At 36.5% G+C, this 13,177-nt stretch overlaps 2 protein-coding genes across 3 annotated transcripts; both read right to left on the reverse strand.

The window, feature by feature from the left end:
• Nucleotides 1–4,921: 4,921 nt before the first annotated feature.
• Nucleotides 4,922–9,056, reverse strand: LOC118434394. Of its 2 annotated transcripts, none has more exons than XM_035848252.1 (6): nt 8,188–9,056; nt 7,825–7,955; nt 7,459–7,679; nt 6,046–6,139; nt 5,936–5,982; nt 4,922–5,591 (listed from the first exon to the last, which is right to left on the reverse strand). In XM_035848252.1, exons 1-6 carry the CDS (start codon nt 8,400–8,402, stop codon nt 4,977–4,979), a joined length of 1,323 nt encoding a protein of 440 aa, XP_035704145.1. In that variant the 5' UTR covers nt 8,403–9,056; the 3' UTR covers nt 4,922–4,976. The 2 variants fall into 2 exon arrangements, with proteins under 2 accessions (XP_035704145.1, XP_035703855.1); XM_035847962.1 differs by having other exon boundaries at nt 4,922–5,594.
• Nucleotides 9,057–11,371: 2,315 nt separating this feature from the next.
• LOC110842507 lies at nt 11,372–13,154 on the reverse strand. Its single transcript, XM_022088259.2, has 5 exons — nt 12,859–13,154; nt 12,666–12,746; nt 12,275–12,601; nt 11,999–12,205; nt 11,372–11,909 (listed from the first exon to the last, which is right to left on the reverse strand). The coding sequence occupies exons 1-5, from the start codon at nt 13,018–13,020 to the stop codon at nt 11,778–11,780; spliced, it is 909 nt and encodes a 302-aa protein (XP_021943951.1). The 5' UTR covers nt 13,021–13,154; the 3' UTR covers nt 11,372–11,777.
• Between the last annotated feature and the right edge of the window lie 23 nt (nt 13,155–13,177).

Genomic DNA, 13,177 nt, shown 5'->3' on the forward strand with positions numbered 1-13,177 from the left:
AAAAATACTTTCCCGTTCGCATTATCATTCAGAAAAGGCAGCAACGTGACAACGTTTTCTGCTCGATCCATGTAGGCAACTTCGTCGCAAATTGTCATATTATTTACAAAATATGCTACATCTTCGTACCATACAGGTTTAATCGCGGGCTTAATTACTCCCACTTTACCATCCGGTGTGCCATTGTAAAATGCTTCTGCTGTCTCACTATACTCTTTAAATACTTTGGATTGTCCTTCGTATCCAATCAGTTTTTGTAGCTGCATTCCGAAGAACATGTAAAACATATAGCTTGACTGGTCACGATCCTTCATATTGTTCACCGGAGGAATCTGAAGCACAGCATCGATGGGTATCAAAATTGTAAAATGCCGCACATCAAATGCGGTCCTCCAAGTTGATGTATAAATTGCAGGCACAATCATCTCTTTAGTGAAGCAAGTTTTATACCAGTTTGTTAAAATGGACCCAATTAAAATGGCAAAAAGCCCAGTGACCAGTTTTTCAGTGGGGTAACGTTGCCTCCCAAATAGACGAGATTGATATGCGGACAAAACCGAATTTTCAACACAAATTCCAAAGGAAAACAATCCTCTTAATAACAGCATGTTGGAATTTGAGCCTCGTTGGTCCCCTAAGATTGTAAGACTTGTGAAAGTGAGGAGTATCACAATCCACGTGACATTGTCAAAAGGTGAGGTCAATGCGCTTAACGTTGAAGAATACCGATGGACATTGTGACACGACAGAAAACTGAAGGTCACTTCTCCTTGAACAATGACATTCGGGTGATTTAAAGGGTTGATAAAGTAAACCTCTTGTTTTTGATGTAAGGCGTAAATACCGTAACTTTCACCACGATCACTTTTGTTCCGATATTTCAGAACGTCTTCAAGAATCCAGAAATCAAAGAAGTCATCGAACGTTGTCGGACTTGTGGCTTGGGTCACTTTCTCATAAAATGTAACAATTTTATTAAAATAATTTTCTCTCATGGAGGTCAGTGTTGGTGACTGGATGATATTTGATGCTACTTTATCTTTGCGTTGTTTCATAGCCCAGAAATATTTGTTCAGATAAGAAATTGATTCCGACACGGTACCCAGTTTTTCGTAGCAATTGTCAAACTGCGGATCGAAACACTTTATTTCGTACCATGGAGCGGACAGTGACATTGTCAAGTTTGAGTATAAACGGTTGTGATAGTAAAGCATGAAATGAGGCTGATCTGCTTCATCCACGGCGGATAAGTACGATACTTTACTTTTAGTTAATGAAACCTCTACAATCACAAATTCCATGAAATGTACCGTGTGGAAGCTGTTTCTAAATGACGCTTCACTAAGCCATCGTTTGACGTGTTCCTTGATGGTTGTCAGAAGCAGGCAATATTGTGGGTAGCCAGTGTCACTAATTTGTTGAATTTTATTGAAATATTTAACATGATCACTCCAGGCCCAGGTTTTCCTTAGTTTGGAGGAAGTGTTAAAATCTGGAAAGGACGTATCACTTTCTGGCAGAAGCAGGACAAATAGATAGCAATGTTTTACTGCGTATCGTCTTCGGAAATTGGTAGTGTTCAACTGATAGTTTTTTAAACGCTTACTATCAAAGGAAGCACTGCGCAGAATGATCGGATTTAATTTTAATTGTAAGTCAAACTCAGCAGTTGAATTTGGTTTAACGAGGATGGTTGTGCAATTTGGAAAGTGTTCTAGTAAAAGACTAATTGGTTGGAGGGTTTTAGCTGATTTTGTTGTATGGGATTGGCCAACAATAAATTGAAGACTAAACAGGGTGTTAAAGTTTAAAAGAATTGCAGCAAAGTGTTTCCAGCGTGAACTCGTCATTATTGGACACTACTGTTATATACATACAGAAGTAGCTTAAGTTAAAAATAAAGTCAAGAAATGATTGAGAATTTTGAGGAAAATAATGGCAAACCTGTTGAGAGTGAGACAAGTCTAAATAATTACTCAGAATTTTTTGCATTTCGATTCTGTGCATCGTAGATCGATCATATTTGTAATCATATAAAGTGAACTTCACAAATGTGTAGTGTACGCAGGATTGTTGAAAAAACGGACACTTCAACTATCCTATTTGCATATATATTTCAGAAGTCGAGTTCCATTGCATAAAATGTCTCCCCGAATTGCATATTGTATTTCAAGAGGCTTTCTCCATCCATACTCACTTAATGACAGCCTGGATGTATATTGCATAAACCATACATGCATATGTACAGTTATATGTACAGCTACATTTTATCTATTTCGACTATTTTGACAGTACCGATCAGATTTATATCTGTACATACATACTTATACGCGTATGCACATGCTATATATGTAAACCACGAAAAATTTATATTCTGACTTTCCTCTAATGAGAAGTTAGTATAAGGAAGTATTATTAATTAGCAATTTATGTAATACAGTATTTGTTACGTATTCCAGGAGAAAGTTGATCTCCAAGAACAATGCATACTAATGAAGAGGGATGAATCTAAATTTATAATTAGAATCAAATACAAATGACAGAGTAAAGTACGTGTGTAGGATTATGTCAAAACTCATCGGTTATGAATCATTTTCTGCACGACGATGTTTTGGTTTGGATGCTGCTAGCTTGATCATCAACTAAAACTCATTACTCTTTTATGACATACATCGCGAACCTTTAATTTTGACCCAATGAGCAGAATATCCCATTCATATTGTATTATGAGCGACAATTCACTCATCCATATTGTGACTGAACTTGTTTAACCACAATCATAGCGTAAAAGCCGAATAAAAGTAAATATTGAAACAAAGCACATGCAATGCTTCTTAGGAGAAATGCTTTAGAACTAAAGCGAATCATAAGATTGCATGACCATGAAATATTTTTGACGTGCGTACTTAAATTACATATGTACATAACCAAAAGTAAGATTGCATCACGTAATCTAATTTCCAAAAAAGTTTTTGTGAGCAGGATTTCAAATTACGAAATACATATAAAACAAATTCTGAAAAATTAAAATCAACATTTTTACCTGTTTCATTGAAACGAATGTATAATGTAATCTTCATTTTTTTAAAATCAGCCCATTCATTTATTTGTAAATAAATATATTTATGGATTATGGATGGATTTTACATGTTAAAATAGTTAATATGTATTATGTAATTTAATGCATAGGTACATATATGTACAATATAGATAATAAATGTGTATGCTGACGATTAATACAGTGTCAAAGTCAAACGTATGCAAATCTTATACTGATTCTACGCTTGGCATAGCATGATTTATTAAATTTGTTGCTTGAACAAGGTGGAGAAAGTTAGTTTCCCTTCCGAGAATATCTGTTATGAGAAACTTTGCAAAACGAACGCAAACACTTCGATGGTAGACATGGATGAAGGATACGAGGAGATTGAAACATTATGTGAACAAAGGGAGACGTACATACTAGATATACTTAAACACGTAACTTTTACTAGGCTTATGTATGATGTATGTAGATATGTTTTTCCGTTATAGTACAATTGCTAATGCTTTCACAAAGCCTGCTCATTTACTGGATGTAGGATTCTAATTGATAAATAATACACTCTACAATTTGAAGTTACTTTGAGTATTCTCCAGTCCTTAGAATTCGTTAAAGTACTCTTACTTAATTGATCCTCAGCTTCGCGGAGGAGGTTTTTTACGTCGAAAATTAAATGTTATGACTTTCATGTAATTTAAAAAAATCGTGTTGCCAAAAAGCCGTGATTTTAATAATATTATGCCAAACAAGGAATATTATATGGATGTGATAATAGCCTAACACGTTCCCCTCAATTTTATCACATTTTGCTACCTACATACATATGTACTTATGTATGCACAATTGATTTTATGATAGAATGGAGTAAATTTTTTGATTACATATTTTTCCTACGAATGTTATTGCATGGAATAAGATATACAATAAGCTATACATACTACACGGTGTTGTTTCTATTAGCAACAGTAGTAGTGCCTCATCGAGAGAGAGAGCAGTTTTTTTTTGCTGTACTCTCATTAATTAAACACTCAATTTGTGTGGTAAACATATAATCCACAATATGTAGTATGCAATTGTAAAGTATCGACTTTCACCAAGACTTGGTCATTAGGCATTAAGATGTATGTTCGCAATTCCGCTTATAAGTGGTATTGAGTGCTGATTATACAAACTTGGTTCGCACAAGGACTCATTTTATAAGCTTACAGTTCTTATACAAACTTAGCATCTAATATGTACATACTTGCGACGAACTAAACTTACAGGTAGACATATCTAACTTCTGTTCCGCTATTCCTTTGAAAGTATATTGTAAGAATTCAATATTGAATCATGGAGAGCATCTTAACCAGTTCTCAGTTCCTAGTACTTCCTTGGTAATTAATAGGCTACTAAATACGTATGTATGTATATATGCATAACGCCTCGGTGCTTGCTAATTTGGCATTACTTGACTATGAGTTCTGAAAAGGTTGGCATGAAAATCTCCAGGCATCAACTTTCCGTTTCGTTTTCATATGTTGATATTTGGCAAATAATTTCTACAACGTACATGTTGTTCCTTCCGGGTAAATACCATTTCTAACTCTCATCCGCCCTGGATGACATTTAATAATTGCATTGTCGGACGATTCGAGGAAATCCTTGTTACCCTAATGAGTTTCAAGTTTCCATTTCCTCTTCGTAGAAAATCTTTCAAGAAAGGATATTTGTATTAATGACTTCTTGTGGTCCATCAAAAAAGAAAAGTTGGCCTGCGCAAATGTCATGTTTGCATGTGAATATTTAGTAATGGGCTTGGAATTTGTGGCCTTTTTTAAAGAAATAATATTTATTTATTATTCTTATAAATAAACAAACATATAAAATAGGATGGACCAATTACCTTGAAATCAGGTACAATAAATATATAAGAAAGCTCATTTTCACCAACTTACACCTCATCGATAACCTCATCATCCACCAGTTCAATATTAATTGTTACAATTGTTTGTTTAAGGGAAACGTTGCCATGCGTTTCTTGCATCATTAGTTCACACGGACACTCGTCTTCACCTTCAGGACTGTAATAACTACGGGCAACTGTAGTTCCTCCGACGCATTTACTAATCTCGTTAGAACTTGTATTCCGTTTCGATTTCTCAATCCCGTCAACAACGCTATTTGCTTCTCGTTTCCAGAAAGTCAGCCTTCGCCCGAGACGCCGGAAGTGTTTCAAAGCATTGTTGTGCGTGCAATATATAATGACGGGAAGCAGGATGATGTACATGTAAATGGCACAAATTCCCACGTAATATAGGACCGGGTGCCGATTGAAGGGTTTCTTTGTCGGGTCTTTTATTCCTTCTTGAATTTCCGTGAAGAGCAATCCAGCTTCGTCCAGATTGGAATAATCTATCTCGAAATGTTGGATTTTATCCAAATCTCGAAAAGGTGTGTATATCGAGTGGAAAAGACCGAACGGGAACCAGATTAAGGTGAAAGTAATCGAGTTGATAAAGATGAATCTGACACGGCGAACCTTCTTCAATCTGCGACTCGGAACTGGCTGCTGTACAAGATGGAGAAAATTTGTCTTGAGTTAGGACAAGTTTTAGAATTCGGGATGAAAATATTTATGTATTGTGCAGTGGCTGCGGAAGCGTTGGGACAGAGGAGGAATGTTCCCACGGTTACTAAATGCCCATCATCTTCCCATGTTATAGAATCCCCTCCCTCCCCTATCTTACATTGCTAATGTCTTCAGAAGTCCCCACGGCTTCCGCGGCCACCGGCATTACGATTTTGTTTACATAAGCAGACAAGTTCAGAGATATACGTCCAAACTTGCATAGCTGGTAATTTGATCAGTCTGAAGCATGAGTAATATTTACAACTGCTGAAACAAATTACCTGACGGAAGTAAAAGTATTTCAGCTTGGATCGTATTTTGTAGAGTTCTGAAATTTTGAACACATTGAAATGTTTGTAATACTTTTTGGGATCCTGAATTAGTGACATACCAAACATAAGGTAACAGGAAAGCAAAATGTGAAAGACCAAACATCTCAGGGATTCGTAAACAAGTCCAAGAACAAAATTTCCAAGTAATGGTCCCTGCCAAGACAGGAAATTAATATCAAAAACATACTAAACAAAAATATTTAACAATGTATTTGTTTTGCTCTTTATCGTCTTATGTACCGGGGTGCATACCTCGTTTCTTAATAGTTATTAATATTGAGCGTACTCATGAGACAACGTTGTCATATCTTGCAAACTTGACATAGCAACATAACCGGTAAAAGTTTACGAAATTTCCCAAAACTTTTGCTGAAAAACTAACCAAGGGATTTGTTTCGTAAATTCACCCAGCAAATGGGCATGTTGTTTCAGAGTTATTTTATTTCGCAAGCTCATCTTCCTCATCACAAGCAATAGAAATTATTAAATTACAGATAATTCAATTAAACCAAATCGAAATAGGAACACAGGATTGCTTAATATACATATCTTTGAAAAATGTGTGAAATCAATATTTTGTGAATTTTCGACGCTCAAAAAATTTGTTTCGTAATTTGGGTTACGAAACAATTTTTCCCTGTGCAAATTTGCTAGACGAGTTACGATTCTATGTATTTAGGTGTTGCCATATGTACGCCCATTATTAGGCTCATATATATATATGCTGTTCGTCTATAAAGCGTAATTGGGAATATCTGGTATTCTACTTATTTTATGTAATACATTTCCTACAAAGTTCAATGGAAGATTTGACAAATATGTCAATACTGCAGTTCAATAAAAGTCCTTCTTGTCAATGACAAGTTTTCATGCTTCACAAAGCAGTTTCATGCTATTCAACTTAAATGCGGAAAATAATTTCAATGAAGAAAATCAGCACAACACCATTTCAAGTATTACCAAAAAATGCAATTTCCGAGATACAAACTACAAATACTAGTATCTAAGCCTACTAGACTACATATTAATATCAACGAACTAACGATGTGAATATTTTATAGAGTGAAACCTTTACAAAACATTTAAAGTTAAAAAGTACTATTCTAACTCGAATTCAGTTGCTACAAAGTTTGCATCATGAGAAATAAATTGGTGTGCCAAACCAAAAAAAAAATTTTATAGGCTTAAATTTAACGGATTATTAAAACTAGGGTCTCGCATACATAAGTCATATTTAAGAATGTGTACATATGTAACATATTTATCATCACAATTCGGTGTCCCCAACAAAAATGGTACAAAAAATAATTTGTGTCTCAATGATTCCAATTCCAGGAACCTGATCAGCATCACGCCTCCGAATATCTCATCGGATTATGCTTTGTGAAAGGATGACACCATGACATGATGTCTTCCTTACATGATCATGTAAGATAAGTATCACGCATGTACGACATTAACCTTGAACCAACCTTAACACACGCGGCGTGAAGAACACCATCGGGATGGACATGTTGCACAAAGTGTGCCGAAAAGAAAGCAGGGATGGCAGCAATCAAGGAGCATCCCCAGATTCCCACCGTCACACGAAGTACATTGACATCATTTCGCAAATGTCGCTGCACTTCAAGGCTCCTCACTCGCTCGTGACTTATGGAAAGGACGGTGAGTGCGAGTAGATTAATGAGACAATCTGATTGACAAAGAGATTGATGAGGAAGTTCGTACGTACATACAACAAAAGTATTTCTGCATGGCTTCCCGTGACAACAACAACATCCGTAATGAGTAACTTTGAGAGATGAATGGGTCATTGTTAATTAATTTTCTCAACTTACTCCGTAAGTAGACAATTAGCGAACACCCAGAACTCTCGGAATGTCTCTTATCGTCCGACAGGTACATGATTCCTTGGCAAAGGATGAGTATTGATACCACGGCGAGGTGGGCGTTGAGGTAGTGAAGAGATCTATGGATAAGTCGAGAAGGCGGAATGTTAATTAAAGTCTTCACTTCCTGAGAAAGTCTTTGATGTCTTGTATCATCCGAAATTAGCAATAATGTGATACGATGTATGTATATATGATTGAAGTACGCAGTCGCTCAATTATAATTACCAGATTTATAGACATGTTTGGGAAGTAAACAAGTTATTTATAAACTAAAACTATTTAGTATTTGCATACGTATGTATTCGTTACCTGGTTCGCTTCTGTTGCACGAGGAGACAAAGGACTGCAAAGTTTGGGACAAGACCGATACATGAGTGAATTCCGACAATAAATGAGACCGAGAGAAATATGGAGAATTGGGCTGAAGAAGTCGTAGAGTTTAAGAGGGACGTGAGTGGATACGGTTCTGCATTGTTGACCATGGAGATTGATGCCACAAAATCAGTTGAATTAAAATAGTCCATCGTTGAAACTCATTTAGATGGTATAATCAGGGCGAGAAAGGTATCGTAGAGCTAATAAATCCAACAAGAAGGGCACTTTGAGATGGAGAAAGTGCCAGTGTCGTGGCGACCCTCTTGTTGAGAGGAGAGCTAAATTGAGACTGTCAAGAATTCTCCAGGACAGCAAACACAACTTTGCTTTACCCGTTGCACCTTTCTCCTCAAAATTCATAGCAAGGCTGACAGGTATAAAATATGTATGTAACGCTGGGCTCGCGTTCCGGATTTATTATGGTGTCGCATGTTGGAATCGACTCATCTGAGAAAAGAAAGTTCTACTTAAAACAGATTTCAATTTCCTGGCATCCCGAATGCATCTCTGCAGCGTGGGACGTGATATTTAGGGAAGTTTGGTTTGGTGTGATACGAATTGATGTGGTATAATATGTAAATATACCTTAATTTCATGGTCAGAGCGGTTGAACGGACAAAATGTGCTAAAGTAGAAATGGGGCGCATTTTATTTTAATTTATATATTCCGCACTTTGACGCTATTCGGTCATATCTATTTTAACTCAGAAATGTTAAAACAATACGCCGTATAAATATATTTGTAACGTTTAACATGTTTTGGAATTATTTGTAAAAGCCTTAACTTCGAAATAAGACCGAAGACCGGCTGAATTTGACATGTGACATTGACATTATTTAAATCCTGAAATACCTTCTAACTTCCCAATTGATACAACGTCTATTGGACAAAATCTATTTCGTCCTTTTAATGCACTATGAGATGAAGTTTGATGCTAATTATTATCAAGTATTACAAACTGCAAAATTATAATCATCCTTAGTTCCAGGTTCTGTGTCCCTTACTGTGTCTGTGACGGCAATAAATGTGTACTGATAAATTTCTATGAACACACCTTAAAGACAAATTCCACTAATTTCTTATCTTCTTCTTCAGTCCAGTACACATCGTATTTAATTTATTCAATTTAGTCCACCGAAGATGAGAATACATAATAAAGTCTTATTTGGAAAGTTACCAAATAAATAGGTTTATGCAATCCTTGTCACAATTACGAAAGCAGCGAAGGAACAGTGAATAGTGAATGATTGAGTACTCCCAAGTGTTCCACGATCTAATGCTTGTAGAATACGGGTACAAATCCAACTTCGATTATGTTTTATGTACATTGAAAATTTATCCACGTCGTAGACTTGGACCTCAAATCTTTGCACGAACCTAGCTGAACAGGAAAAACCGACGAATGTAATATATCGTCTTTGTACAAACTTCAAAGAGCTTATCGTAGTACAAGCACATTTCAATTCAATCATAGTCGATGTGTTTACTATAGCCGAACTTTTCACATTCTTCCGCGTCACACCTTTTCAACCGGATGTAGAAAAACCCGTTATATTAAAAATTGGACTTCAAAAAATTTGGAATCTGGAACACAAGTACATATCTATACTGAGCAAGAACTGCCTACATACATAAGTATAAAATATAGGCACATGTATGTAGTGACAGATATATGTATGCCAAAGTATATTTTAAGGTATATGGTACATAAGGTATCACTAATATGTGCATACATTGTGTCTTATTTAATACTAGCGTATAGCCCGGCCAAGGCCGGGTTCTAGAGTTTCAGTGGGGGGTGTGCCCAAAGCGAAAAATCCGTCATACTATATTTTAAATAATTCCCAGTGGAGACTTTGTCATACTACATACATACATCAGACTGAGGGTTTGCCGAAGTCATACTGCATTTTAATTAACCTGGTCACAGTAAAATTTGATTCCCCCCTGTGGGAGTAGTTGAATAGCTAATTACTTAAATTCCCGTCGCGTGGGAGTAACTGCATAGCTAACTATTTAAATTCCCACGCTTCACGCTCCCGTTAAGTTCCATAAACCCCGTTAACTTCTACAATTAACGCCAAGCTATTGACGGATTCGGATTCAGCGTCAAAAATACATTCGAATTGATATGCGACATCACGAATAAGCCAGATTTGGACACCACGGTCACGGCGAGGTCACGGGGGCCTCGCAGGTCAAAACCATTGACGGCGTTGGATTCAGCGTCAAAAATACATTCGAATTGACATGCCACTCGCTGTGGGTAGAGTTTCTCAAACTAAAATAATTAATTAATAGTGTTTATCACGATCACTTATCATGATAACCACTATTGATGAGTGATGTATGTATGTGGGGTGTACATGTTCATGTATTCATTTATTCATGCAGTGCAGTGCATGCATGCAGTGGTTGCTCCGCTTCCTTCTTTGTCTACTGTATGGGGCAATTTGCATTGCGAAGACGGACCCAGGGACCCAGGGATCATACTAACACTTTATTAGAGTAGATGTACCCAATGTGGGTGCAAAATATGTTGCATTGATAAAAACTCAATATAAGGAAGTTAGGGTTCAGTCCACGTCTTCGACTGTTCTCCATTGATTTATGATACTTCTTTCTCTAAAAAAAATCAAAGGTACAGGAAAGGCGTCGTAGTACGTGCTACTGGATAACTTTCACTTGTGGAAAGTCAAAGTCAATACTAAACTTGACATCCAAGTGATATCGTCCCAAGTGTGGAATTCTTCTTTAGATTATTGGAATTGTTGATCTAAGTTCGCTTTAGCTAATATGCACATATTTGTAGTTCATATGGTATGTCGCATGCAACATATTTAAATACCTAATGTAGTATTTGTAGCTTTTGTTATTGACATCTTGGCATCTGATTTTTTCTGTAGAAAGTTTTAACTGACTATTAAAGTGAACATTCTCTTTCAAATTTAATCAATACATACATGAGCATGTGTGCGTAATCTATAGGGCGATGAAAGATCGTAGGTTTCATATATGTAGTGTATCAAGTGTCAAGCAAAGAGTATTATTGGAATTTTGGATTATTTGTATGACTGCAATTATCAAGGAATTGTGTTTTTCTGCATCAAATGGAAATAAACAATACACTCATGTCTTATTAATATTACATTGTACATATGCATTATTATTTGTTCCGTAGTTAAAAAATACGCACATGCGTACTACACGGTTGTTAATTTATATGTAAGTATAAACTACTAGCAGTACTGGTTCATCATAAATGGAAGCAAATGGCACAGAAATGACATTTTAAAGATAAGAAAACCTCAAGATTTACATTCGCCAAGTGTTCCGTGTCTACTGGAGTCAAAGCAAAATCATGAAAACATAATATTCGTCACTTTGATTCCATGATTGCACGGTGGTATTCTCCCCCATAATGTCATGACATATATTCAGATGCAGTTGATCATAGCACCTTAAATATTTGAGCAAGTTAACGTAGTTAACTTCGACTCATCCGAAAACTATCTACTTTTGACTAAACGTCAAACAATACGCGGAGAAGGTTGGTCGGTTCTGGTGACGTTAAAACCCATTTGGACCACTTTGTATTACCTTCTTTATTGCTAGAGGCTTTCAATTGAAGGAGAGCATGACGAGCCTTGAGCAGCTGAAAGAAAACGATGATATCGTCACTTTTAATTAATATGTCAAGATGGTTTAATGATTTATACAAGATTATCGTCACTAGAATTTAACCTGTGAATTCGTTATAGTCATTTTCGCACGTTCCAAGAATTTGTCTTTGAATTCCTCCGCATCAAATCTTCGATTTTTGTCTTGTTGTGGAGGTGGAGCTGCCGGTGGAGCTGCCGGTGGAGCTGCCTGTGGAGCTGGTACTGGCAAAGCTGTTTGCGCATTTTGATGGAAGGGCACAGGAGGAAGAGTAGGTCGTACTATGCTGACCTACCATTAAACAAGGTGGTAAAAACTTTAGCAAATCATCATGTTATTAAGTACTACATCACAGCTTACTTGAGTAGTGCCTTGATCCTGTTGATTCGTTATCGTCTCACTGATAGCTGTGTTACCATTTCCAGTGATTTCCTCATCATGTGGGCGTCTTACCCATGAAATTGTTTCTTCGAGGTTTCTTTCACCAGCACGGTTATCATTCACCACACATTCGCGTACGCGGCTGGTCCGCTGGCGTTTAGCTCCACAGTCTCGATAGCTCAAATCTTCACGGACGCCTCCCTCCACACTGGACAATGGGACCTTCTCGTCAAAACTCATTATCTGCACAGCATACTTTTTCTTTCCTGTGCTAATCCTATTAAACTCCGACATGAGAATTGAAATCTGTAAGAAGCATTTTTTAACAATCATTTTTGAAGAAATGTGTACATTTAATAATATTTCTTACAGGTTCTTTCAAACAATGTGGAGGTTCGCCAAAACGACCTCTCACTCTGCGGACGTAATACTTGTTTGCATCAATTATAAACTGTATTGAATTTTGATATTTATAAATTTATGAGTAAATAAATTTAGTAAGCAAATTTATGAGTTTAAACCAGTGTGCAATGCGTATTTAATTCAGTATCTTAGGGGCTCACCCCGTTAAAAGTTTTCTCAATCGCCTCCATCCAAGTGAGCTCGATGTCAACGGTCATAATTTTATCGTGCAAAACTTCCAACTCATCGATTATCCTGGACCAGTCGAGCATCTTCTTTACATATACGGGCGGCCCTGTTCTGAGATAAATGTTGACCAACATTCTATCGTCACCTTTATTTTTTATCTTGAATGAAATTGAAGAACGTTCAATTAAAATTTTTTCAACACTCGGCTTGGAAACTTCATGTACGTTTCTTTCTGCTGTGAAATTATTTCACTGAAATGATAACTGGGATTCACTGAAAAGTGTGCCACAT

Source organism: Folsomia candida, unplaced genomic scaffold (genome assembly GCF_002217175.1).
Source record: "Folsomia candida strain VU population unplaced genomic scaffold, ASM221717v1 Fcan01_Sc001, whole genome shotgun sequence".
Classification (NCBI taxonomy): Eukaryota; Metazoa; Arthropoda; class Collembola; order Entomobryomorpha; family Isotomidae; genus Folsomia; species Folsomia candida.